Genomic DNA, 22,879 nt, shown 5'->3' with positions numbered 1-22,879 from the left:
GTCCCGGGCACCTTGCAGGCATTTGCTAGAGGGAGCGCAAAAGCCTTCCCCTTGCGATCAGGATTGGTGAGTACAGATGAGTCTGAGTAGAGTTAAGTCTCACACCTCAACTTATTTCTCTGTCTGCTCTGTATAAAGTGCTGCCAGCACATAACACCACCAAGCCTGCAGTGTGTAGGGTCCCAATTCTGCCAAAGAGGGGAAAGGATGGCAGGTCAGAGCTCAGCCCTGATGCTCGAGGCTTCTCCAGAACCATAGGAAGTCATGGAAAAACAGAACTGTTTGGTTTAATTGGCTGTGAGATGTGTGCCATCTCTTCTTTCCCTCCCTGGAACTTCTAGGGGTGTTTGCAACCCACTTCCTACTGCTGACAGCTGGAGGGAGAGCAGCGAGGTGGGGAGAGTGTCAGGGACCTTGCTCTGAACTAGTTATGGATGTTTGGCACTCTTTCATCATTACGTTTGCTTTGGAGGACATATTGCTACAGTAATCTGGGGGTTTTTTCCAAGTTAAACAGCAGTAATCTGCTGTTGCTGAAGGTGAGCCTGGAAAAAAAGCATGTATGTTCTGGAGTGTCTAGTACCAGTCACAGTTTTGTGGGGGATAAGAAGCAGATGGACTAATCTACTACGACAGTTCCCATATAGCCAACAAGTCTGAGAATGGAGGAAGTGAGAAAGGCAAATGTCCGTGAAACCCACTGCAAACATTACAATACAATTCTGGTTTCCTGTAGCTGCTACAGGAGCTACAGTAATTTAATAATTACTATTTAGTAATGGGGGAGACAGATGCTGGCTCTACAAAAACACCACTAGTCTGTATAATTAAGATACTGTCTTTAACCTACTACAGTCAGAGAAAGAAGAGAAAAAACAATCCTCAATTTTAGTGACAAATGAAATTACCTGCTTTTAAAAAAGGTATTTGCTTTTGTGAATAAATAAAACCTTGAAGTTTATAGACTGTTGTGCAAATGTAAACAAAACATATTCAGCTAGTATTTAAGACCATCTGTCCTTTTTCTGCAGAACGCTGTGTTCTTTGCTGAAGAAGCACTAACTGCAGACCTTTGCTTCCTGATGCTGTTTTCTAACTGGTAACTGAATGCAAAAAGGGTGGTGGCTTCACACTAGAAATTCGTGGAATTTGGGGATCTTTCTAGCTAGTCTGCTAGTAAAAAGAAAAAAATGCTAGTAAACAGTTTATTGTACTTACTCAAGGCTGTAATCTCATTGCTATGTTAGGAATAGTTTTGAGAGTCAGCTGGCAAGAAAAAGGTGGCAAAAAGATTAGCTACTTGCCATATTCAGTTATTTCCGGTCCCGAGTTCTGTTACTCATACCTGGCACACAAAGGCAGTCTCGTGGAATAGGTAAATCTTGGTAAACATTTGCCGTTAAGGAGATTCTAAACTAAATTAAAACTTTTTTTTTAGTCCTGGATAAAGTACCATATTAAAACATTCATTTTCTAAAAGCTAGCTTATGAATCTATTTTTTACTAAATAATATACTCCTTCCACAACCTCTAGCAGGTGAGAAGTTTAGAAGGAAATCTTCAGAACTAAAGCCTATCATAACTACTGTCTGTCACAACCAAATTAGGTCTTACCGCTGGAAACATGTAGCTGTTTTCAATATAAGGGTGGGTTAACATAGAGAAATAAGGTTCTGGCCACTTTGGCAGTCAGGATGCCTCAATGTGTACATAATATTTATCAAGTTAATTGCTTTCCTGACTTTTTTGAATTTATAATGCATTAAATATAGGCTTGAGTTGTCATACTCAGCAACTTACAGGACCAAGCCTTTGTATTGCAGATTTCTTGAGGTAGAGATTGTATCTTTGTTTTTTTAAAGTACTGTTTGCGTAGCCCTACATGTATGTTTTTTATGCATAGATATGCAGAATAATAGCATGGAAACGTTGCCAGACATCATGGGGTTTTGTTACTGGTCTTGTAAAACTGGTGTTTCCCTTAAGTATTCATCAACTGCTGTCAGGCAATAATATGAGAATCTCAGGTTTCATTTCATTTTAAAATAGGTTTTTGATGCTTCAACTTGGAAAATATCAACCTGCAGGTTAAAGGAGGCAAGTAAAATGGGCTCGGCTTTTATTATTTATAAGATGCTTTGACTTCTGACCCTCTTGCGTGTCGGCTGAGAATTGTTGGCTAAACAGAACCCGAGGGGTGTGTGAGGGAGCAGCTCACTAAAATAGCATAAGCCGCTTAAAAAGGCGAAAAGTCTGTAACCCCCTTATTTAAGGGCACTCGGCCTGAAGCGTTGGCTTTTTAAGAAAAGACAAATTTATCGTCTGTGAGCCCGCTCCCCTTGCAGGCTGAAACCCAGCCCAGGGGACCCTCTCTGACAGGCCGGGGAGCCGCCGAAGCGGGCGCAGGGTCCGTGACGAGGTTCGCCCCGGGAGCCGAACGCCCCAACCGGCGGGACACTGGCCGGTTCCCTGCCGCCGGTGCTTTCCAGGCGGCTCCTGGGCGATGTCCCATGATTGCTATCGATCTCCGCGCCGGCTGCCGGGCGGTCATCGATCGTTAAGACCTCGCAAGCCGGTCCGCTGTGCCGACCGGGCCGGCACCGGGGGGACATGCTGGTGGTCCCGGTCGCAGCCCTGAGGTGTTCGGTGTCCCGTCGTTCGCCTGACTTGTACCAATCCTGGGGTTTTGGGTTTTTTGGGTTTTTTTGTCAGGCGTTTTAAATGGCATTAGGGCTGTTTAGCTGGTACGGGAAGTTATTCAGGGTGTAATTAATTAAGCTGGGCAAGTTCCCCGTTTCGGGGCGCAGCCGAGGACCGGTGGAAGCCGGAGCTGCCCGTCACGGAGCGTGCCCGAGTTTTCGGTTCATTATTAAACCTGCGAACGGACGGCGGGTTCCGGGGAAGGGGGGTGAGGAGGGCAGCTCCGCTGGCCGCGGGGGCCGGGGCAGAGCCTCCCGCCGCCCCCTGAGGCGAAGGGCGGGGCGGCGGGCGGGAAGCCGCCGCCGTCGTCGTCACCTGTTGCCGCCGCGGGGCCGCGCCGGCGTTGAAAGGGTGGGGGCGGCGTGCGCGCTCCCGGCGGCAGGGGGCGGCGCGCGTGCGCGAGCCGGCGGCGCCGGGCAGCGTGGAGGGGCCTCTTCTTCTTCTTCCTCCTCCTCCTCCTCCTCGTCGCCCGGGGCGCGCGCGGGGGGAGGCGGCGGCGCGTGCTGGCGGCGGCGGGGGCGCGCGCGGGCTCGGGCTCGGCGGCGGCGGCGGCGCAGCGGGGGGATTGTTTGCGCCGCCGCTCGGGAAAGCGGAGCGCGGGGACCGCTCCCCGCCGCGCCCCCCCCGCCTCCCCCTCTTCCTCCTCTTCCTCCTCCCCGCGCTCCGCCGCCGCCGCCGGCCCCGTTCCCACGTCGGGCCCCCACCCCGGAGCCAATATTCCCGAGATCAAGCGCTACGCGGCGGCGGCGGCGGCGGGGCCGGCGGCGGCGGCGGGGCCCGGGGCGGTCGTCGGGGCCGGGGGGGACCGCAGCGAGGCCGCCGCCGCCGCCGCCATGGAAGCGCTGGGACCCGGTGAGAGCCGCGGGGGCGCGGGGCTGGGGGGGGGGGGGGGGGGGGGGGGGCGGGCGGCCCGGCCGGTCGCGGCCTGGCGGGTCGCGGTCAGCGCCGGCCCTGTCAGGCGCGGGCTCGGCGGGGCCGTGTCAGCGGGCGGGGAAGGAGGCCGCGGGCCCGGCCGGCCCCGGCGGGGGCTGACCCCGCCATCCCCGGGCGTTCGCGGCCGGGCCGGGCCGACAGCCGCCGCGGCCTGGGGCGGTCGGTCCGGTCTGTGCCGCAGGGCCGGGCCCGGCGGGCCCCGGGGCCGCTGGTGACCCCGCAGCAGGCCTCCGGCGGCGGGCTGACACGCGAGCGGGCTCGGAGGCGTCTCGTCAGCCGCCGGGCGCTTTCCTTCGGAGAGGAGCTGCAGCAGGTCGCTAAACTTTGCGGGGAGGATTTGCGTGTGCCCTTGCGGGCTCCCGCTGAACGGGTTGCTGGCCGGGGTGGAAGTTTCCGCCCGGGCTATCGGGTGACTTGCCCTCCCGAGAGAGAGCAAAGGGGAGGTGGCCTCGAGTGTGGGCTGGCTGGTCACGGCCGGGCTCTGGCGAGCGAGTGGAATAGCGACGGCCGGGAGATGGGGAAACATGCGTAGGTCTCTAGATGCGCGCAGTAATGCGCTCCCTGCGCGCGAGTCCTGCGAGCTGTACGAGACTAAGTTTTGTTTTTTGATATTGAGACGTTATTAAGAGCTTAGGAGATACTTTCTGGAAATACAGACGTTATTTTTTATTTTTTTAACAAACTTCGGTTAAATGTTGGTGGTGTTTCACATGTGGCATTTCCCTACTTGTCTCTTATTCCATGATTGTTCTTCTGTCAAATGTCTGCAGGATGTATTTCCTGACCTAAGCGGTCTGTGCATCTTATCCATCAAGTTCCCATTCAAACTATTGGTATAATCAAAGTAGTGTTAACTTTGGTGCGATAGGAAATGTTTATTGACACACGGGTGCAATTCCAGAAGAATCCAGATTTTAAGACAGTGGAGGGCTGACTTGGAGAGTCTGCTGTATGTATATACGACGTAGTGTGTCTTCTCTAACTTCCCACTGTAGAAGTAGATCCTCTTTTAGTTTTGTAAAACTGCTTCCTGTCTGAAGTAACTTGGTGGAGGGCACTTACTACACTTACTAAGTGACACAGAGTAGAAGAAATTAAGGGGCTAACAGCACCTAGGACCCTAGTCAGGCTGATCAGGTAAAAATCCTGATAAAATAAGTGTGACTTGCAGGGCAGCCTGGCTTCAAATGGGAAAACAGTTTTTAGCTTATTCTCTGGAATAAGAGAATTGAGAAATAACTTTAGAAAGGAGAAGGTGTAAGTTTTATCTCCTTTGATCAAAACCGACTGAGGTCAGCGTTGCCATGCCTGTTTACAGAACTTGTCGATACCATGGGAGGAAAATGGGTAAATATAGTTGTCATTTAATCTCTTGCAGGAGATCAGTGCCTGCACTTACTTCAGACTAATTAGCATGGGATTAATGGATCATCCCTCTAGTATCCAAATAAGCACAGCAAACTTTGATTGCCCTTGATGATTCATGCTTGTCAAGACAGCTGTAGTTTTTTTAAGTACTAACTGTACCCCACAACTGGTTTGACTATGGCGTCGCGAGCTCCTCCTGGACGGATCGCAATTAGTCAGGCGGGTGCGGAGCCAGTGATGTTTTGCGTGGGTTGTCTGTGGCCCCGGCAGCCACTCTGCTACTGCAGCTTTGGGGAGCTGACGCGTCGAGTGGGCAACAGCTGCTTACATGCTCTAAGTGTTACTTCTGCTTAAAAATATTCTGGGGTTGGTGTCCTCAGATCGGTAATTTTAATTGGTAATGTAGTAGCCATTGGGTGGCTTATAAACCCAGTGTCGAAGGCTCCTTGGATTTGGTCCTAGGTTTAGTTTACGATTGTGTTAAAGTTTTTTGCCGCACCCTGAAATGTACCCAAATGAGTTTCATCCTCCCACAGCTTATCTACTTCTCTTCCCTTCTGGTATAAACTGTGAGCCTTTGACTTAAATGGATACTGGCAGGTTGACACAGTCTTCTGATACTAAATTTGCCCTAAGTTTTATGATTGGTTTCTATTGCATTCTTGTATTGTAATAATTTTTCCCCCCTCTCCTTTGCTACTCTACAACAGAGGGAAGAAACTTTGATCACACTAGGCACTGGCAGATATAGACAAAACCCATGAAAATATACTAATTCAGTTTGCTTTACATGCAGTGTCAACTGAGGCTGTGATAGATTTAAAAAAAAGTGTGTTTAATCTTGTTAACATGGTATCTCAGATCTTAACGCTTTGAGGAAGTTAACTGAAGACTTAACTAGTGACTAGCTTACGTGTGAGTACTTTTTCAAGCCTCTAATAATTTCTTCCTTAAAACTGTTCCTGAAGCTCTTAATTTGTCCATATAAATTATCTTCTCCACATCTGTTGGGAGTCTGTACCTGTCTTTATGCTTTCTCCCTTGCTTTTCTTTTTAGAAGATAGCCTAAAGCTTTCCTCACTCCTTTCTTCGTGTAAGAATTTTAAATTGGCTGAAATTGTGCTGTAGGGGAAAAGTATTTCACTATTAACAAAAATGATATGTTCATGATGTAAAGGAAATGACAAAACTGTTTTAGCTTAGATCCAATACGGAAATATGTTTTTAATTTAGTTTAGAATAAAAATATCCCTTACCCATTTCCAGATAATATCAATTTTCAGATAGAAATTGGGGATGTGTGTCCTAAGTATGCCAAGAGTGACAATCATTAACATCTGAACTTTAAGCCTATAGTGAAAACAATGAAAAATGTGGCTTGTGTGGCTATTGGCTAGTTGTAGAAATGGTGGTAGGAATATGTTTATCTTCACATTATATAAAAATACATAATACATAAATGGTTGCATTCCATCTCAGGACTCTGTGAAGTACATAACCAGAGTCATGAATAAATGTCACTAAAATTGTGAAGATTAATTATGGCACTAACTTATGTATGCTTTAGGGAACACATTTTTTTTTTTACCTGGACAAGCAGCTGGAAGGCTGAGCCACTTGGAACACCTCCATTTGCAACCTCAGAAAGCTACTTGAGATTTCTTTTGCCCTGTCAGAAAGTCAAAGTACACCTGAAAGGATACTGCACCGAATGATCAATTACATCTCATACATATTTATTTGACTTCCGTAGGGCCCCCAGCAAGTCTTTTCCAGCCACCCCGTCGCCCAGGCCTGGGAACTGTTGGGAAACCCATCCGCCTCCTAGCCAATCATTTTCAGGTTCAGATCCCCAAGATTGATGTTTATCACTATGATGTAGATATCAAACCAGAAAAACGCCCCCGAAGAGTGAACAGGTATGAGTTAATTAAAAAAATTAAAAAGTGTATATGCCTCAATTTAAGAAAACTGTACATCCTAGAAATTCTTTATCTGCTAAAGGCCAGTTTATGTTTGTACTGTGGTTAGCAGTTGCTTCTCAGTGAACTACAATATAATATTCTCCTTATTTTTATTAAGATGTTTTGCAATTGGCCTGTAATCTGGAAGGCTCTAGGAAATGTACTAAGTGTTGAACTACAGCTGTTCTTATTTAACAGTCTACAAGTGAATGTCGCTGGTAATTGTTCCACAGTCTATTATACAAATGTGTGTTAGCAGCTGAGAGGAGGGAATTCAGCTTGCAGATTGATGCCGTTGTAGGGTCCACACGTGGATGCTCTGTCAGTAGAATCAATCCACAGAGCACCCCCACTTACCCCAAAGTAGATGCTTGTATTTGCTCCTGTATTTGAACAGCTCCCCAGATTCCACTGCCTGTTCTGACTGTATCTCTGCTGACAGTATGGATACCTGCCTTGCGTATAGACACCTGTATGTTGAAACTTGGGTGTCTTAATCTGGAGGTGACTTTTGAAACTCCTGGTGTTGACTTGTTGTTTCTTGTACCTTGCTCATTTAAGAAAATGTGAAAAAGGGATTTTAAACGGTGTAAGGCCATTGCTGTATTTTCTGTTCTTCAACCTAATTCGATAAATCCCTCTGTAGAGAGGTGGTGGATACTATGGTGAGACACTTCAAGATGCAGATATTTGGTGATCGGCAACCTGGATACGATGGGAAACGGAACATGTATACTGCACACCCATTACCTATTGGCCGGGATAGAGTAAGTGTTACTATAAGCAGTTTTAAGTTTCAGTGGGAAAGCTGTTACAGTGTCATTTGAAAAGCGTTCTTTTATTGACGTAAACCCAAAATGCTGTCACACGTATTAGTATAGTCTTGGAAATGACAGGCAGTGCCAGTCAGGGATCTCTAGGAACTTACTGGTGTTTTACTGAAGTTTGTTGTCTTCAGGTTTCTAATTCCCAGCTCTTCAGTTGGAGAATTTGTCAGTGCTAGTGCAAACTAATGTGTTGTGCTCTTTCAACTGCAAGTAGATTTTGGTTTGTTTTTTTTTTTCCCCCACCCCGATAGAAACTTCGCTTTTCTCTGTTCTAACCCTTGTTCTGTTGCTAAATGATAAAGTAGTTGCAGATGACAAATATGCTGGTTTGGTTTGGCTGCACTGTTAAGAAACATCCTCCTGTTCCATAAGAACAACTAGATTAACTGCACTGGCCCTTCGTGTTCTGGGCTGTGCTTGCCAGCACCCTGGCTCTAACAGATTGCAATCTGTATTAACCAGCCCTGGTACAAAACTTAACCCCCATCTACTCCCCTCCCCTGGGATCTGGTTATTGCTGGTACAGTGCCATGAGGAGTACATAGGATGAGTTCACATTTACCCTTTGGGCTGACGGTGTGTGACAGTAATCTCAAGTACTGTGCTAGAACTCTGAGATTTGTGTTTCCCAGTGAGTCGTCTTTTTGACCAAAAGGTTTTCTTGCCTTCCCATTTGGTTCACAAGACATCTTGCTATTAATTGGCTGACTTAAAAAAAAATGACTCACAGTTCTCCAGAGCTTTGATGTCACCATACTAATTACTGCTTAAAATTTACACTTAAAGATACCTCAGTGCAGTTTCTCAGATGAATAAATTACAAGCTTTCCAAATCCTAAGGAAACCGATTGTAATATTTTAAGAGAATTACACAAACTGATCGTCAAAAATATAGATTCAGAGGATACCTAGGAATAAAACATAACCTTGCTTAGTGTTGTGATAGTCTGCAATCCCTGACAAAAGCTTGTGCTTAATTCTGTTCTGACTATGTCAGGTGGATATGGAGGTGACACTTCCAGGAGAGGGGAAGGACCAGACATTTAAAGTATCCATTCAGTGGGTGTCAGTCGTCAGCCTTCAGTTGCTGCTGGAAGCTCTGGCAGGGCACTTGAATGAAGTTCCTGAAGATTCTGTACAGGCGCTTGACGTAATCACACGGCACCTTCCCTCCATGAGGTGGGTACTTTTCGTGCCTTCCCGACTGGCTTAATCTTGTATCTGTCTTAACATTTGTATTATGTTATTACTTGCTGCTATACTACTGCTATTACACTTTCCTACAGTAGAAGGGATAAGGGATGCATTTGCGTAATTCAATGCCTCCCTTACAAATTTGCACTGGAATAGGGAAATCTGATCTGAACTCAGGACATGTATTGGCTGGTCATGTTTCTAACGGGAATTTGCTATAGTCTTTCCAACTGCACTGTTGGTAAAGGCTTTGTATGCTTGCCGTAAGTTAGGTCTAACAGTTCTAATGTACTGTAGAAATGTGTTTGAAACACTATAGGCATGAATGTAAAAAGGTGTATCAGAAAGGAACGATGAAAGTATTAATTTTTTTTTTTTTTTTTTTTCTCCAGGTACACTCCTGTGGGTCGCTCCTTTTTCTCCCCCCCTGAAGGTTATTACCACCCTCTGGGTGGTGGCAGGGAGGTCTGGTTTGGTTTCCACCAGTCGGTCAGGCCTGCCATGTGGAACATGATGCTCAACATTGATGGTATGTAGGAAATTCTGTCTCACTAATGTAACAGAGTTCTTTCTGCTTCTAAATTAAACGTCCTCTTTTTTTATCTTAGTGTCAGCAACTGCTTTCTATCGTGCCCAGCCTATCATTGAGTTCATGTGCGAGGTCTTGGACATTCAGAACATAAATGAACAAACTAAGCCTCTTACGGACTCACAGCGTGTCAAGTTTACCAAAGAAATCAGAGGTAAAGGCTTGTTCTAAAGCTGCTGCAACAAAATACTGGAAACCTGCTCATGTTACGTTGTAATGAAAATTTGCAAGGTGCTTGGGAAGCTGGCCTATTCCTTCTTCCCTTCATCTTTCTCAAAGGTGACTCCTATGGCTGAATTTATTTAGATGACTTTCGTGTTGGGTTTTCAGGTCTAAAAGTAGAGGTTACCCACTGTGGCCAGATGAAGAGAAAATACCGAGTTTGCAATGTTACTCGGCGACCAGCCAGTCATCAGACGTATGTATACAAGCACCTTCTGACAATTTTTAAAATCTTGAACCCATTAGATATACTAGGTATATTGTTTATGCAAGAGTAGTTGATTCTGGAGGTGAAGCAGCTGTGTGGCTTTACAAGAATGTTTAGTCTTAGTGGAGTAGAGGAGTAGTGTGGGTTTAGACCACTGCTTTATTTCCTTCAATACAGGAAAATTGAAGCTGTATCCTGGCTTTTAAATACAGTTATGAAACGCTATAATTTTTAAAATAGCTATGAAAGATTCAGTATACAGTCTATAAAATCTTTTCATAAAGAAGAGATCCAGTGGCTAAGGAAAATGTGTTTCCAGCATTTCTAGTGTGGAATAGATTTTTCCATACCCTTTTTTCCTTTTTAAAAAAAAAATAAAAATCTTGAAAAGTCTAACCAGAACAAATGTCCTTTATAGGTTTCCTCTGCAGCTGGAAAATGGGCAGGCTATGGAGTGTACAGTAGCTCAGTATTTTAAGCAGAAGTACAGTCTGCAGCTAAAATATCCTCACCTTCCCTGTCTCCAAGTAGGACAGGAACAGAAACACACATACTTACCACTTGAGGTAAGAATCTAACTTTCTCTTGCATTGCGGTGTATCCTCTGTTAAACAGTATCACACCACCTCTCCCTGTTCCTGTGTAGGTGTGTAACATAGTGGCAGGCCAGAGATGTATAAAGAAGCTAACGGACAATCAGACATCGACTATGATAAAAGCAACTGCAAGATCAGCACCGGACCGACAGGAAGAAATCAGCAGACTAGTAAGTGTTTTTTCCAGCTAAACAGTCTGTGCTTGCCACTTCTTATGGCTCTTCCAGAAGCATTGTAGCTTATGTAATGATAAGCAGAATGACCAAGAACTGCAGAAGTTTAAAAATCTGACTTCTTTAAAACAAATCCTTTTAAACAGACAGCCTATTCATAGCAAAGAGGAGAGAGCCACGTGAAGCATTAGGTGTAGTTACACAAGTACTTTTCATGTCACCAGGTGAAAAGTAACAGTATGGTTGGTGGACCTGATCCATATCTGAAGGAGTTTGGTATTGTTGTCCATAATGAAATGACGGAGTTGACAGGCAGAGTTTTGCCAGCACCAATGCTGCAATATGGAGGCAGGGTGAGTTTTCCATGCCTTGTAAAATACCTTGTCCTGAGCTTATTTAAATTCATATAAGTGTTTTGTATATCTTCTCATAAGGCTTCCTTTGTATGAACACTGTTCAGCTATAGTCAAAACAAAGCAGCATTTTATTTTTAATTTGCCTTTGGTTTTTACCTAGAACAAGACTGTGGCCACACCAAACCAAGGTGTGTGGGACATGAGAGGGAAACAGTTCTATGCTGGCATTGAGATTAAAGTTTGGGCGGTTGCCTGTTTTGCTCCTCAAAAACAATGCAGGGAAGACTTACTAAAGTAAGTATTTTCCCATTTATTTAGGATGCCTATTTCAAGGTTTATTTTCCTCATGTTTCTGACAGGTGATATGCAGTATAAGTTGATTTTAATGCATCTAATAGTAAAAAGAGGAAACAACAGTTCTGCAATTTCTTAAATATTTACAACTTGGGAGGAGACTATGACAAAGTTCATAACCTAATTGGCCAGCTAGGAAAAACATTAATTCCATTACCACTGAGGCTGTTTTTCCTGCTCTGGAGGCTGCATTCCACTTGTATTCTGTTGTTTTTACAAATAACTGATGATGGTCTTTCATTCTAAAACCTGAACTATTTTTTTTCTTAACCTTTACTGCCTCCCAGGCAACATACACCACATTTTTTCCCCTGTCCTTCAAATTACTCTACAGAATCCTAAAGACAGAGGTTGTGTGAACCACTGAAATGTTTGGCAAAAATCATGGTTGCAATAATGCTCAGGTAAGTTTGGCAAATGAGTAAAAATCTACCAGAGCATCAGTATTAGTTTGGGAATCTGCCTCAGAATGTTCAATTCAAATGTATTTTTGTTTCTGCAAGACTTCTAAAATTACAGAAACAGAGGCTTACGAAACTTAGTCAGGTTTAGAATCATATTAGTGAGTTTCTTATAGTGATTGAATTGCTAAAAAGTAATTACTGTAGTGTCAAATTGGAAGTGCTGTGAAATATCTGAAATAGCTTTAGATCTTGTTGATAAACTTAATGGCAAAGTGAAGCATAGTGAAAAGGCCCGGACAAATCCATTTATATGTCATTTTCAGGAGTTTTACTGACCAGCTGCGCAAGATCTCGAAGGATGCAGGGATGCCGATCCAAGGCCAGCCCTGTTTCTGCAAATACGCCCAGGGTGCAGACAGTGTGGAGCCCATGTTTAAACACTTAAAACTGACTTATGTTGGTCTGCAGCTGATCGTGGTGATTCTACCTGGCAAGACGCCTGTTTACGGTATGGAGAAGAGGCTGTAAAGTGTTAATTATATGCCCACTTGCTGTACAACTTTTTATGCGCTTTGGCAATATGAAGGAGGCAGAGCAGGCAATATGTTCCGTTTAAAAGGGGTTTTTGGAGATGGGTTTGTCAGGCCTGATTGGAGTACTTGTATCTTACCAAAGAGTGAACTGAACCTTTGTCAGTGAACTTTTAAGGATCTGAATTATGATAACATTTGGAGGAAAAAAAAAAAAAAAAGAGAGAGAAAGCAGAGGGAGCTACTGACTGTTCAGATAATTGGAACCACTAACGTATTTTTCTGTCACAGCTGAAGTAAAGCGAGTTGGTGACACTCTTCTAGGAATGGCCACTCAGTGTGTTCAGGTAAAGAATGTGGTAAAAACCTCACCACAAACGCTATCCAACCTGTGTCTGAAGATAAATGCAAAGCTTGGAGGAATCAACAATGTACTGGTACCTCATCAAAGGTGAGATTAAATCTAAAGCTCTCCTTGAAGTCTGGATTGTCAAGCAAAATGGTGTCATTTTGTTTTGTTTGCTAATATGATACCTTTCAAAATATTATGTGCTTTAGAAATAGCCACAGTCTGAAGTGGACAGAGAAGGATGCTTCTGCATTCAGAGTCTGCCTAGTAAGCCCTGTGCTAAGGGTCATCTCTAGTGTTGGAGCCATCCAGCAGTGTGTGTGAAAACAAGCTCACACAGGCTTTTTTTCCCGTGTCTCTCTGTCCTGCCTTTTGGGTTCGCTCAATCTACCTTTTTGTCTTGCCACCTCCTTAAACATACTGTATCTCCTTCCAAATTGAAAGAAAAGGAGTGAGGAGGAGTGACTTGTGATAAATGCTTGTAACTTTGTCTGCCTTTGGTCCTTTTCACTTTGTTCCCTCTGGACTGTAAGAGCTTGAGGCAGAGAACTTCATCCTTAAAGATTCTGACAGGGTTTTAGTTCTGTTGAATGGTTTGGATAGACCTTCTCCAGTTGTAATATTTTTTTCCTTCCTCACCCCCCTTCTTTGTATTATTATTGTTATTATTTATTATTTGATAAACCTTAATCATATTAAACAGGCCATCGGTGTTCCAGCAGCCAGTGATCTTTTTGGGAGCAGATGTCACTCACCCTCCTGCTGGGGATGGAAAGAAGCCATCCATTGCTGCTGTGGTAGGCAGTATGGACGGCCATCCTAGCCGTTACTGTGCTACGGTGCGCGTGCAGACCTCCCGCCAGGAGACCTCCCAGGAGTTGCTGTACAGTCAGGAGGTGATACAGGACCTGACTAATATGGTGCGAGAACTATTGATCCAGTTTTACAAATCCACTCGTTTCAAGCCCACAAGGATCATTTACTACCGAGGGGGAGTATCAGAAGGACAGATGAAGCAGGTATTGTCTGATGATTTATTGTTGCTTGTGAAAAGGGATTGGCCCTTGGAAAAAAAAAAAGAAAATATACGTGGGTTGCATTTATTATGGGGACAATTAATGGTTTCATTGAGTTTTCCTGGGCAAGCACGATGTACAGTTACCCTGTCTGATCATGTTCCTTACAAAGTGGCATTTGTACACAGAAAAAATGAAAATAGTATTATATGTACTGAATTCAGCACCTAATAGTTAAATCTTCTACTTCTAGGTAGCTTGGCCAGAACTGATAGCAATCCGGAAGGCCTGTATTAGTTTGGAAGAAGATTATAGGCCAGGAATAACCTACATTGTCGTGCAGAAAAGGCATCACACCAGACTATTCTGTGCTGACAAAACTGAAAGGGCAAGTAATGTTGACTACATAAGAAGGAGGTGATGGTAACAGGAAAGTAAGATTGTTTAGTTAAGTGGGGTGGTATCCATCTTGCCCGCTAAAATTGAATTAATCTGTACAAGCAGTAGCAGTTCTGTGCAGTTAACAGGCTTTCTCTACCAAAATAACCAGTTCCTCCCCTTTCTTATTGCTCTAGATCAAGCGATCAGATGGAACAGCTTGTTCCCATCCACTTTTGGAGTAGGCGTACTCTATATCCCTGTACTCGTGTACCTGGAGCTGTAGCCTGGATTTTTATAATCTGGGATTCCTGACTATAAACTGAACTAGTTGTTCCGTTTGTTGCCTGTTCTGTCTCTAGATGCATCTGTAAGATTTGCCTATGGTACCAACTCACAAGCCAACTAAGGAAGCTTCTTTAGGAAAGTTCTTGATCTCAGGTTTCCTTAAAAAAACACAGATCTCTGGGCTGTGAGTGCAAACAAGGGTATGAAATAAATTTATTCCAGAAAACCTGCATTTTCAGATCCCGAATTACTTGTGTAGGCTTTATCCCACTCTGCAATTTTAATGGTACTGGCAAGTGTTTTATTTTCTCTGATGACACGCCAGTTGGATTTGGTGAAGTTTCTAAAAATGAACTCAAAGAGAACATTTTCATTCCTCCTATGTAAATGACCTTAATATTTTTCCACCTTTTTGAGCAGTAAATTCTCAAACAGCTTTAAGTAGAGCCTACCTTAGGAGGTATTTTTGGGTCACTTCCAAAAAAAACCATGGGCTAATAATAAACTTTCCTCAATAGGTGGGTAAGAGCGGCAACGTACCAGCAGGCACTACTGTGGACAGCACGATCACACATCCTTCTGAATTTGACTTTTACCTCTGTAGCCATGCAGGAATTCAGGTAATGTTTCAGCTCTGCTGTGCTCAGGCTACGGGACTAAATCCTTATAGTTGTCCCGATGAGTAATATTGCTTCTATTTATAGCTTGGCAGACTTACAGTCGCATCCGTTTGGTGCCCATTTGGCGCTTACTTGTCAATGCACTGATAGAAGGTACAGCCTTCAGGTGCGACCTCTGTTTTTATTGATGTTCTCTAGCTGACTGCTCATCTGTTCTCCACAGGGAACCAGCCGGCCCTCCCACTACCAGGTCTTGTGGGACGACAACTGTTTTACCGCAGATGAACTACAGCTTTTGACGTATCAGCTGTGTCACACATATGTCCGGTGTACGCGATCAGTCTCTATTCCAGCTCCTGCATACTATGCCAGGCTGGTAGCGTTTAGGGCCAGATACCATCTTGTGGACAAGGATCATGACAGGTAAGGAACTGTGCCTCATCATCTTGGTAGCCAGATAATGGACCTGAATTACATACTGCTTGGCCCAATTGTTCATGGTTCTGTGTATGTGTCTGCATTTTTACAGTGCTGAAGGCAGCCATGTGTCAGGACAGAGCAATGGCCGTGATCCTCAGGCTCTGGCAAAGGCAGTGCAGATCCACCATGATACTCAGCATACGATGTATTTTGCTTGAGAGCATCTGGGAAGATGAGGCAAAACCAACAACCCATGCAGTCCTGAAATGTTTTGAATGCCTACTGCTATAGCTAGGGCCCAGTTTATTTCAGACTGCCCACTACCAGCAGCTCTGAACAGTCGCACTGAATCTGTACTTCACAGCAATGTCTGATGCACCAACACAATTGAGCCATTTGTTTCATTGTTTTATGTCATAGAAATTCATAGACTGTCTTTTCTGATGCATTGGACTGAATTTTTACCTCAAAGCGCAAAAGGCCGATCATCCTGAAATTTTTAAAGGACTTGGCACGAAAGGTTTCTATTGAATATTTTGCTAGCTGTCGTTTTTAAGTTATCTTCTCATCCCATTAGTTTATCATGATGACTGATTCCCTGTCTTCATGCACTGCTTAGTGAGTATGCATATTATGGCAAAATGTTTTACTCCAGTTAAATGTAATTGTTCTATTGTGTGGGGCCATAGATTTTTTAACAGAGATTTTAGACTTCACTACTGTAAATGCCTTTTAACAAACATAACTTTCACAGGTATTGCAGTTTTTTGTCAGTTTTACTAATTATCTTTTTAATCTCTGCAGACTTCGGCTGCAAAGCAATTGCACTATACTGCGAGTTCAAATAGGTGGTTCTTGTTCTGTGAATGTGTAATATAACCAGATAGTGATGCCTGTCAGTACATTTTAATTATAATGGTTACAAATAATACTGCCATGGTATCGTAACAAGTACTGAACCATCATTTCCCCCTCTAAAAATGATAAAAACAAAAAAAAAAAAATTAGCTTTTAGGTATTTTGCAAACTTTTACAAAAGTGCCCACTTTATGCTGCTGTGTGGTTTGATAAATCTAAGTGATTTTAAAACTTTTTTCTCATAGAAGGTTTAACTTTGGCAATAAATATTTGTTTTTTAAGCCCCCCAACAGTGTAATTTTCTAGCTGAGGATTGTGCATGAGTTTAACCAACATTCTCGTGTCGTTTTCTGAACACACAATTTGGCAGTTTCTGAAACTAATTAGAAAAGACGCACTTCCATGCTTTTTTTAAGAATTATTTTTAACTGTTTTATATTCACTGTTGGTGTCCTGTCTACAACATTTTTTATAAGCTTGGAAACTGGGTGTTAAGTAAGTGTAGGAAAGGCTTGCCAATCTGTACAGTCTAAATGTATTGTGTGACAGGCAACCTAAGGACTTGTACCAGCATTTTAAACTTTTTTTTCCCTGGGAATCTAGGTTGCACACACAACTGCATTCAACAGCATGTTTAACCAATGTAAGTCTCATATACTGATTCTGTCCCAGCCTAGAAATTAGGATTTTTTTAATCTGCTTGGCTTTTTTCAGCTGAAACGCGTAATAAAGAACAGGGGCTTGGTTTCACTGAATGCTCTTGGAATCCACAAACATAGTACGTTAAGGCTAGATTCCTCTTAGTGTTAACCTGAGTTAGCACAGATTAAAAGCTTATTCCTAAACTGAGTAGAGCCAACACCACTACTTTGATGACAGAAGTTTGAGAAGTCCAACGATTGCACTGTGGTCTCTGATACTCGTGTGGGGTTTGCTGCTAAGTTGTCTGCTGTTCCAAAGCTTAGGAACCAGCCCCCTCAAAATTTCAGCAATATGAAATGCTGTTTCCTTCAGTCTTTAAGCTTGTAAATAAATTAAAGTTTACATTTCTAAATGCTGTTTTTTTCAGTTGTACCAGAGTACACTGAACTTAAGTCTTCAAACAGTTTTATAACCTTCTTTCAAGTAGTACGTCTCATTGAATTAAGTTTAAACTTTTTTCATTTCTGTTGAAACTGGGACTGAAGTGAACTCTGCTCCTGGCACGTACTGTGGACAGGTTTAGACTGAAAAAAAAAAAAAAAAAAAAAAAAGATTCTTTTTAGTTTTCTTAATTTCTTTTAAAGAATACCTCACTTGTGTAATAAAATCAGGACACGTGGGTGGGAGACTGACCGCTGCTTCAGCTAGATGGCTGCTTTTCTCAGTACTTGTTCAGGGAGAATACAAAAAAAACCCTTTTTAGAATGAACTCTGACTGACCCAACACACGTGGAGAACTTTGGCACCTTGAAAAGAAACTGAGCACCCTTTTTAGGTTATAGGATCAAAGATCGCTATTTTGAGTTTGTGCACTAGGCAAGAATGTGACTGGTTTATCAAGGGTGCAAAGAAATACTTAATTCTGTCACCAGTTAGTTAGTTGTCCAGTGCCAAGCACTCCTAGTTCAGATTGAGTGAAGTGAGAGCCTCTCCTTTGTTTGCCTGTGACTGGACTGAATATTTAACCTCAGACTATGGGGATTGTTAGACCTCGGCTAGCCCTGGGATGCAGGGCGAGAACCTTAACTCAATCTTGTGTTAAAACACCACTGTAGAGAAGCACCACTAAGGGTGCAGTGCTGTCACTTTGGGAGAAGAGCACTGAAGTTCAGGACCGTTGCGTGGCGGTAACGGTAAGATCAAAGTTTCGGCAATGCTGTCCTACACAGGTCTGAGCCAAGTCTGGAGGTTGGGCTTGACGATCTGGATTAACCCCTTGGGCCTGACTGAATCGTTATGCATGTGTCAATCAATGGGAAGATGTGCATTCTGTAGATGTAGTTCTTAGGGTGTTTTGTTTTGTTTTTTTTTAATAAATAAAGCCTGTTGGCCACTGTTTAGCTATGTGGTGTGAAAGATTTTAAATGTAGCAAAGTTTAAAGAGTTGGGAAAGGGGGTGGTTGACATTTAAAAAACGAAAAAAAAAAAAAAAGAAAAAAAAAAAAGGGGGCAGAAATCCCATTTCCAAACCAGTTCTGCTTGCTTTGTGAACAGCTGAATTCTGAACAAGCTCTGGCAATCACTAGTTAGCCTGTCTCAACCATTTGAACAGCCTGGCTTATTTATTCTTGTTGTAAGTACCACAGTTTAGTGTAGTGCCTGTAGCTGCATCCAAAGGGCCTAAGAGGTGGTGATGTACAGGCAAACATGCTTCATGCAGTACGTCTCTTGTCCCAGACGCAAGTGTCAGAGTTATTTAACCTCTATCAACAGCTTTGCTCTTCGGATGGGGAAGGGCACCTTTGTTCAGATCCAGTGTTTAACAAAACCTACCCCCCCAAACTACCTTTGTGGATGTGCTGTAGGATTTTTCTTGCTCAATAGCAAGGGAGTGACTCTGCTTTCATTTTAAGAAAGCAGGGTTTGGAGGGCATTGTATCAATACTGTTTCAACTACAAGGTTTTTTCCTTGTGCATTGGAGGAAAGATCTTGTAATATCACTTAGAGATTTTCTTATACCTTGCTATTGACACTTTCATATTTCTATGTCTAGAGGCTGAAACTTCAATGTAAAAATGTTTGCATTTGTTCATTTTGACTTATGATGTAATTTTTGTTTCTATATTGTTAGACTTGTAATGTTTAAAATTGTATTTTATTAAATTTGGACTGGATGTATGTCTATAGCAATACGAGGTACTCTTTCTAAACTGTTATGGGTGGGTTAGCAGCCCCATGTTGCGATAAGATGCTGGTCGTGTACAACTTGCAATGTATTTTTTTTTTTTTTTTAGCCTGCAGGGATATTTTGTGTTCATGTGTCCAAAAATAATAATAATAATAATAAAAAAAATTGGCATTCTTGTGCCAAATGTTCTGTTTTTCCTTGTTGATGTCTAATAAATGCAATGTACAGAGTGAGGAACCGATACTGTTGCCTGTAAACAAATGTCTTAAATTATTTAACTTTTAATTAAAACTTGTACACAATGTGTAACCTGTGGAACTCATTGCCACAACATTTATTTCTGATGTGCTAGGACTTAGAAAGCGATGGAAGTACACATGGATAACATCTCTAGCGATACTAAAAGGAGGGCTTAAATTAACCTGTTTTCAGAGCCTGCGCTCGCCATGGGGGGGAGATGTTTGGAACGGGTGTATTTTTTTTTCATGTTCTCGGGAAATTATATTGCAATGTCTAGAGAAATTATGGTGTCAATAGACTCTGTATCTGCCTGGAAAAGTGATTCTATATTAGAGAGTTGCAAATTAATAAATGAAAGCTGTTTGCTTATTCATCTTCTCTATTTCAGGTGAGGGTTTGCTGTTTCCTCAGACAACTGTACTTCACTAAAAATACGATGGTAAGGACAGGAAAAGCTTTTGGCCGAGGCCAAAACATGACAGCTATAAATGAACTCGGGACACATGATTGCTTAAAATAACCTGCATCTTCAGCAAACCCCTGCTTCCAGGTTTTAATTTTTTTTTTTTTGCAGTGGAGATCCTGTGGGGTTTGGGAACCAAGATGGTTCAGCCTCAGGCGAGCCTGAGGAGCTCGAAAAGCAAAGGATGACTTTATCCTGGTGTCTTCCAAAACTAATGTGAAGATCACTTGGATCAAACCCCAGGAACCAGGGGCTGGAGCTGCACGATGCCTTTAAGCGATGCTGTGCCTCCACCTCCCCGTCCTCTGCTTGGCCGCATGCAGCCCCGGCCTCAAAAAAACCAGCTGCCCGCTGGCTTCTGCTCCAGCACCGGCCCTGGGGACGACGGCAGTGCCTCATGCGTGTGGGGGTAGGAAAAAGCGAAAACACTTTAATACTTGGAATTTCTGTGGTTTTCTTCCATTGCCTCGCACAATCCAGAATAGGATTGCAAACCTCATCTCATTTAGCCTTGTCTCGAAACAATGCTCCTGGGGCTTTTGACTTTATTATCAAAGTCGTGCCACAGGGTCAGTGTTTTCACTCGTCAGCCCTCGCTGGGGAAGGCAAGTCTAACAAATGTGGTGAAAAAATGGGACGTTTCTGCCCAGTTTGGCTGGGTTGAGGGGGAGCGGGGCTACGGCGGGCTCATGGCCAGCGAGACCCGGAGCACCTCAGGAATAACAAAAAAACCCCTGTCACTACGAGAACCTGTTTTCCCGCCGCTTCCTCCCCGGCCCGGCAACACAAAATAAATCGGAAAAAGACCCTGAAAAAACATCTCGGGCGGTGGATCGGAGGGCAGGCCCGAGCGCCGGCCTTCCACGCCGCACCGCTCTCGGGCGGTGGCGACGCTCGGGTTCGCCTCCCGGTTCCCCCCCCCCCCCCCCCCCAACCCCGGTACCACCCGGTGTGCGTGTACGTGGATATATCCCTATCCCTCCGGCTTTCCCCTCGCCCGCCGGGAGCGGGCCCAAAATGGCGGCGGGTCCGTCGGGCGCCGCCTTTGTTGGGCGCGGGGCCGGGCGGCGGCGGCGGCGCCTGCGCGTTGGGGCGCGGCGAGAGGCGGCTGCGGCGGGGGGCGGTGCAGTCACCGGCCCCGGCCCTGCCCGGCCCCTGCCCGCGGCCCCGGCCCCTGCCCGCGGCCCCCGGCTCGGAGCGGCGCCCGCGTGGATGGGATGGAAGCGGGACCCTCGGGAGCAGGTAGTGGTGGTCTGGGGGGGGGGGTGAGGAGCGTGGAATGGCGTGGGGGGGGGGGGAAGCGTGTGACGGGGGCTGCGCGATGAGGGAGGTTCGGGGCGGGGTGGGGGGGCCCGCTGTGGGGCCTGAGGGGAGGGCTGCGCAGTGGGGGTGAGGTGGGGGGTATGGGGGGGGCGTGCAATGGAGGGATGTGTGGGGGGGTGTGCAATGGGGGGAGCCCGCGGTGGGGGGGGGGGGGCGAGGGATGTGCAATGGGGGGCTATGCCATGGGAAGCGGGGGGGCGGGCTGAGCAGGGGTGGGTGAGGGGAACGCTCCTGTCTAGGCCTGCAGCCGGCCCGGGGGGGGGCTGGGGGTGTCGGGGGGGGGGTGGGCTTCAGGGCTGCCCCGCTTCGGGGTGGGCGGCAGCGAGGAGATGGCGGGCTTGTCCCCCCCGGGGTGCCCTGGGGAGGGCAGGAGGTGGGGGCGGCAGAGGGGGCCGTGCGGGGCAGAGCACCCGCAGGATTGGGGTGCAGGGTTGGGGGGGACGTGTCTGACCCACAGAGCTGGGAGCATGGGGTCCCCCCCCCCAAAGCGTGGCGCAAGCCCTGCGCAAAGGGCCTGTTTCGCACAGAAGAGCGGCAGCATCCCCCCCCCCAGCTCCCCATCGTCATCCCCGTCCCGTCCCCCCCCAGCTCCCCGTCTCCCCTCCGGTGCGGTGTTTCGGGGAGCGGGGCACCAGCCGGGAGCTGGCGTGGGGCCGGCGATGCTGCGCACCGTGACAGCACGAAGCGGCTCCTCTCCCCACGGCGGGGCATGCGCGGAGCCGGGGCTGTGCGTGGCCGGTTGCTGGTGAGGGGCCGCGGGGGCTGAGCTCCAGAGTCACCCCGTACCCCCCACGTCCCCCCACTCCTACCTCCGCACACCCGGCGGGAGATGGGAGCAGCTGACGGTGCTTTCGGTCTGGACCCTTCGCGCCAGGCTGTTCCCCAAAACTCGCCCGGCCGGCCGTCACGTCGGCAGCCGCTCGCTCCCGTGCTCGGCGTGACCGTCGCGAACTTGTGCTGCTCTGAGTGGCAGAAGGATTTTGGTGCCTAAAACAAGGCAGGAGGAGGGGAGGGAGCGATGGGGACTGGGGACCCCTGCCCCTTCGCGGCTCTCGTGCTGGCAAGTTTGCTGCCCGCTGTAATGCGGTGGCGTGGCGAGGTTTTGACATAAAACTGCTGCGGGTTTATGACCAAACTTTGGACCTTCCTTACGGTATTTAATTTTAAGTGTGGCGTGGAGACCTCTTCGCGTCTGCGTTACCTTCTGGCCGCTGGCGCTTTTGTGTTTGGGGCTGATTTATTGGCCTCTGGAAGCCGTGATTTGGTGGCTGCGTCGAGGGCTTTGCCGGTGCCTCGGGGCGATAGCGGCACTGCCGCCTCGGGGCGACACAGATAATGCTGCAGGCGTGCCTGCACCCTCCTACCACCGGCCTTAACTAATTCTGTTAAGGTGCTTGGTGCTTTAAAACGATCTCTCAGATGAGATAGGGCCATGCTCAGGGGGTATGGGTTTGGGGTTTGGTCCCGCTGGCAGCGCAGGGGTCCCTGGGGCAGTGGGGGCTGCGCTGAGAGCAGGGCTCTGATGCTGCGCTCTTGGAAATTTCCCCTTTCCTCCCCAAACCTGGCTGGGGGACGTCTGCTCCCACCCAGGTCACCCTGCGTGCAGGGGAGACGTTTACCCCATGTCGCAGGAGCCGCCGCGGATCCCACCCTGCCTTAGCATCCCTGTGCCTGC

The 22,879-nt window shown here is 46.0% G+C and overlaps 2 protein-coding genes across 4 annotated transcripts in view; both read left to right on the top strand.

The window, feature by feature from the left end:
- The first annotated feature begins 3,422 nt into the window (after window positions 1-3,422).
- LOC128152505 (protein argonaute-4) lies at window positions 3,423-19,487 on the top strand. 2 transcript variants are annotated; one of them, XM_052810844.1, is made up of 18 exons: window positions 3,423-3,552; window positions 6,755-6,920; window positions 7,612-7,732; window positions 8,790-8,971; window positions 9,379-9,515; window positions 9,595-9,729; window positions 9,906-9,993; window positions 10,424-10,571; window positions 10,652-10,771; window positions 10,999-11,127; window positions 11,291-11,424; window positions 12,212-12,396; window positions 12,710-12,869; window positions 13,471-13,786; window positions 14,037-14,171; window positions 14,968-15,069; window positions 15,293-15,492; window positions 15,599-19,487. In XM_052810844.1, the coding sequence occupies exons 1-18, from the start codon at window positions 3,534-3,536 to the stop codon at window positions 15,705-15,707; spliced, it is 2,586 nt and encodes an 861-aa protein (XP_052666804.1). In that variant the 5' UTR covers window positions 3,423-3,533; the 3' UTR covers window positions 15,708-19,487. The 2 variants fall into 2 exon arrangements, with proteins under 2 accessions (XP_052666804.1, XP_052666805.1); XM_052810845.1 differs by having other exon boundaries at window positions 14,037-14,180; window positions 14,977-15,069.
- A 1,499-nt stretch (window positions 19,488-20,986) lies between these two features.
- Window positions 20,987-22,879, top strand: part of LOC128152581 (protein argonaute-1) — a 28,011-nt gene continuing 26,118 nt past the window's right edge. For both annotated transcript variants that reach the window (XR_008238700.1, XM_052810977.1), the window contains exon 1: window positions 20,987-21,123. Coding sequence is in view for 1 of the 2 variants with exons in the window: in XM_052810977.1 (XP_052666937.1) it covers window positions 21,099-21,123 (25 nt within the window). In the remaining variant the exon portion in view is untranslated. The remainder of the gene's footprint in view (window positions 21,124-22,879) is intronic.

The sequence above is a fragment of the Harpia harpyja genome, chromosome 16 (genome assembly GCF_026419915.1).
Source record: "Harpia harpyja isolate bHarHar1 chromosome 16, bHarHar1 primary haplotype, whole genome shotgun sequence".
Lineage (NCBI taxonomy): Eukaryota > Metazoa > Chordata > Aves > Accipitriformes > Accipitridae > Harpia > Harpia harpyja.
Note: the sequence above shows the minus strand (reverse complement) of the source record. Positions and strands in the feature narration are given on the sequence as shown.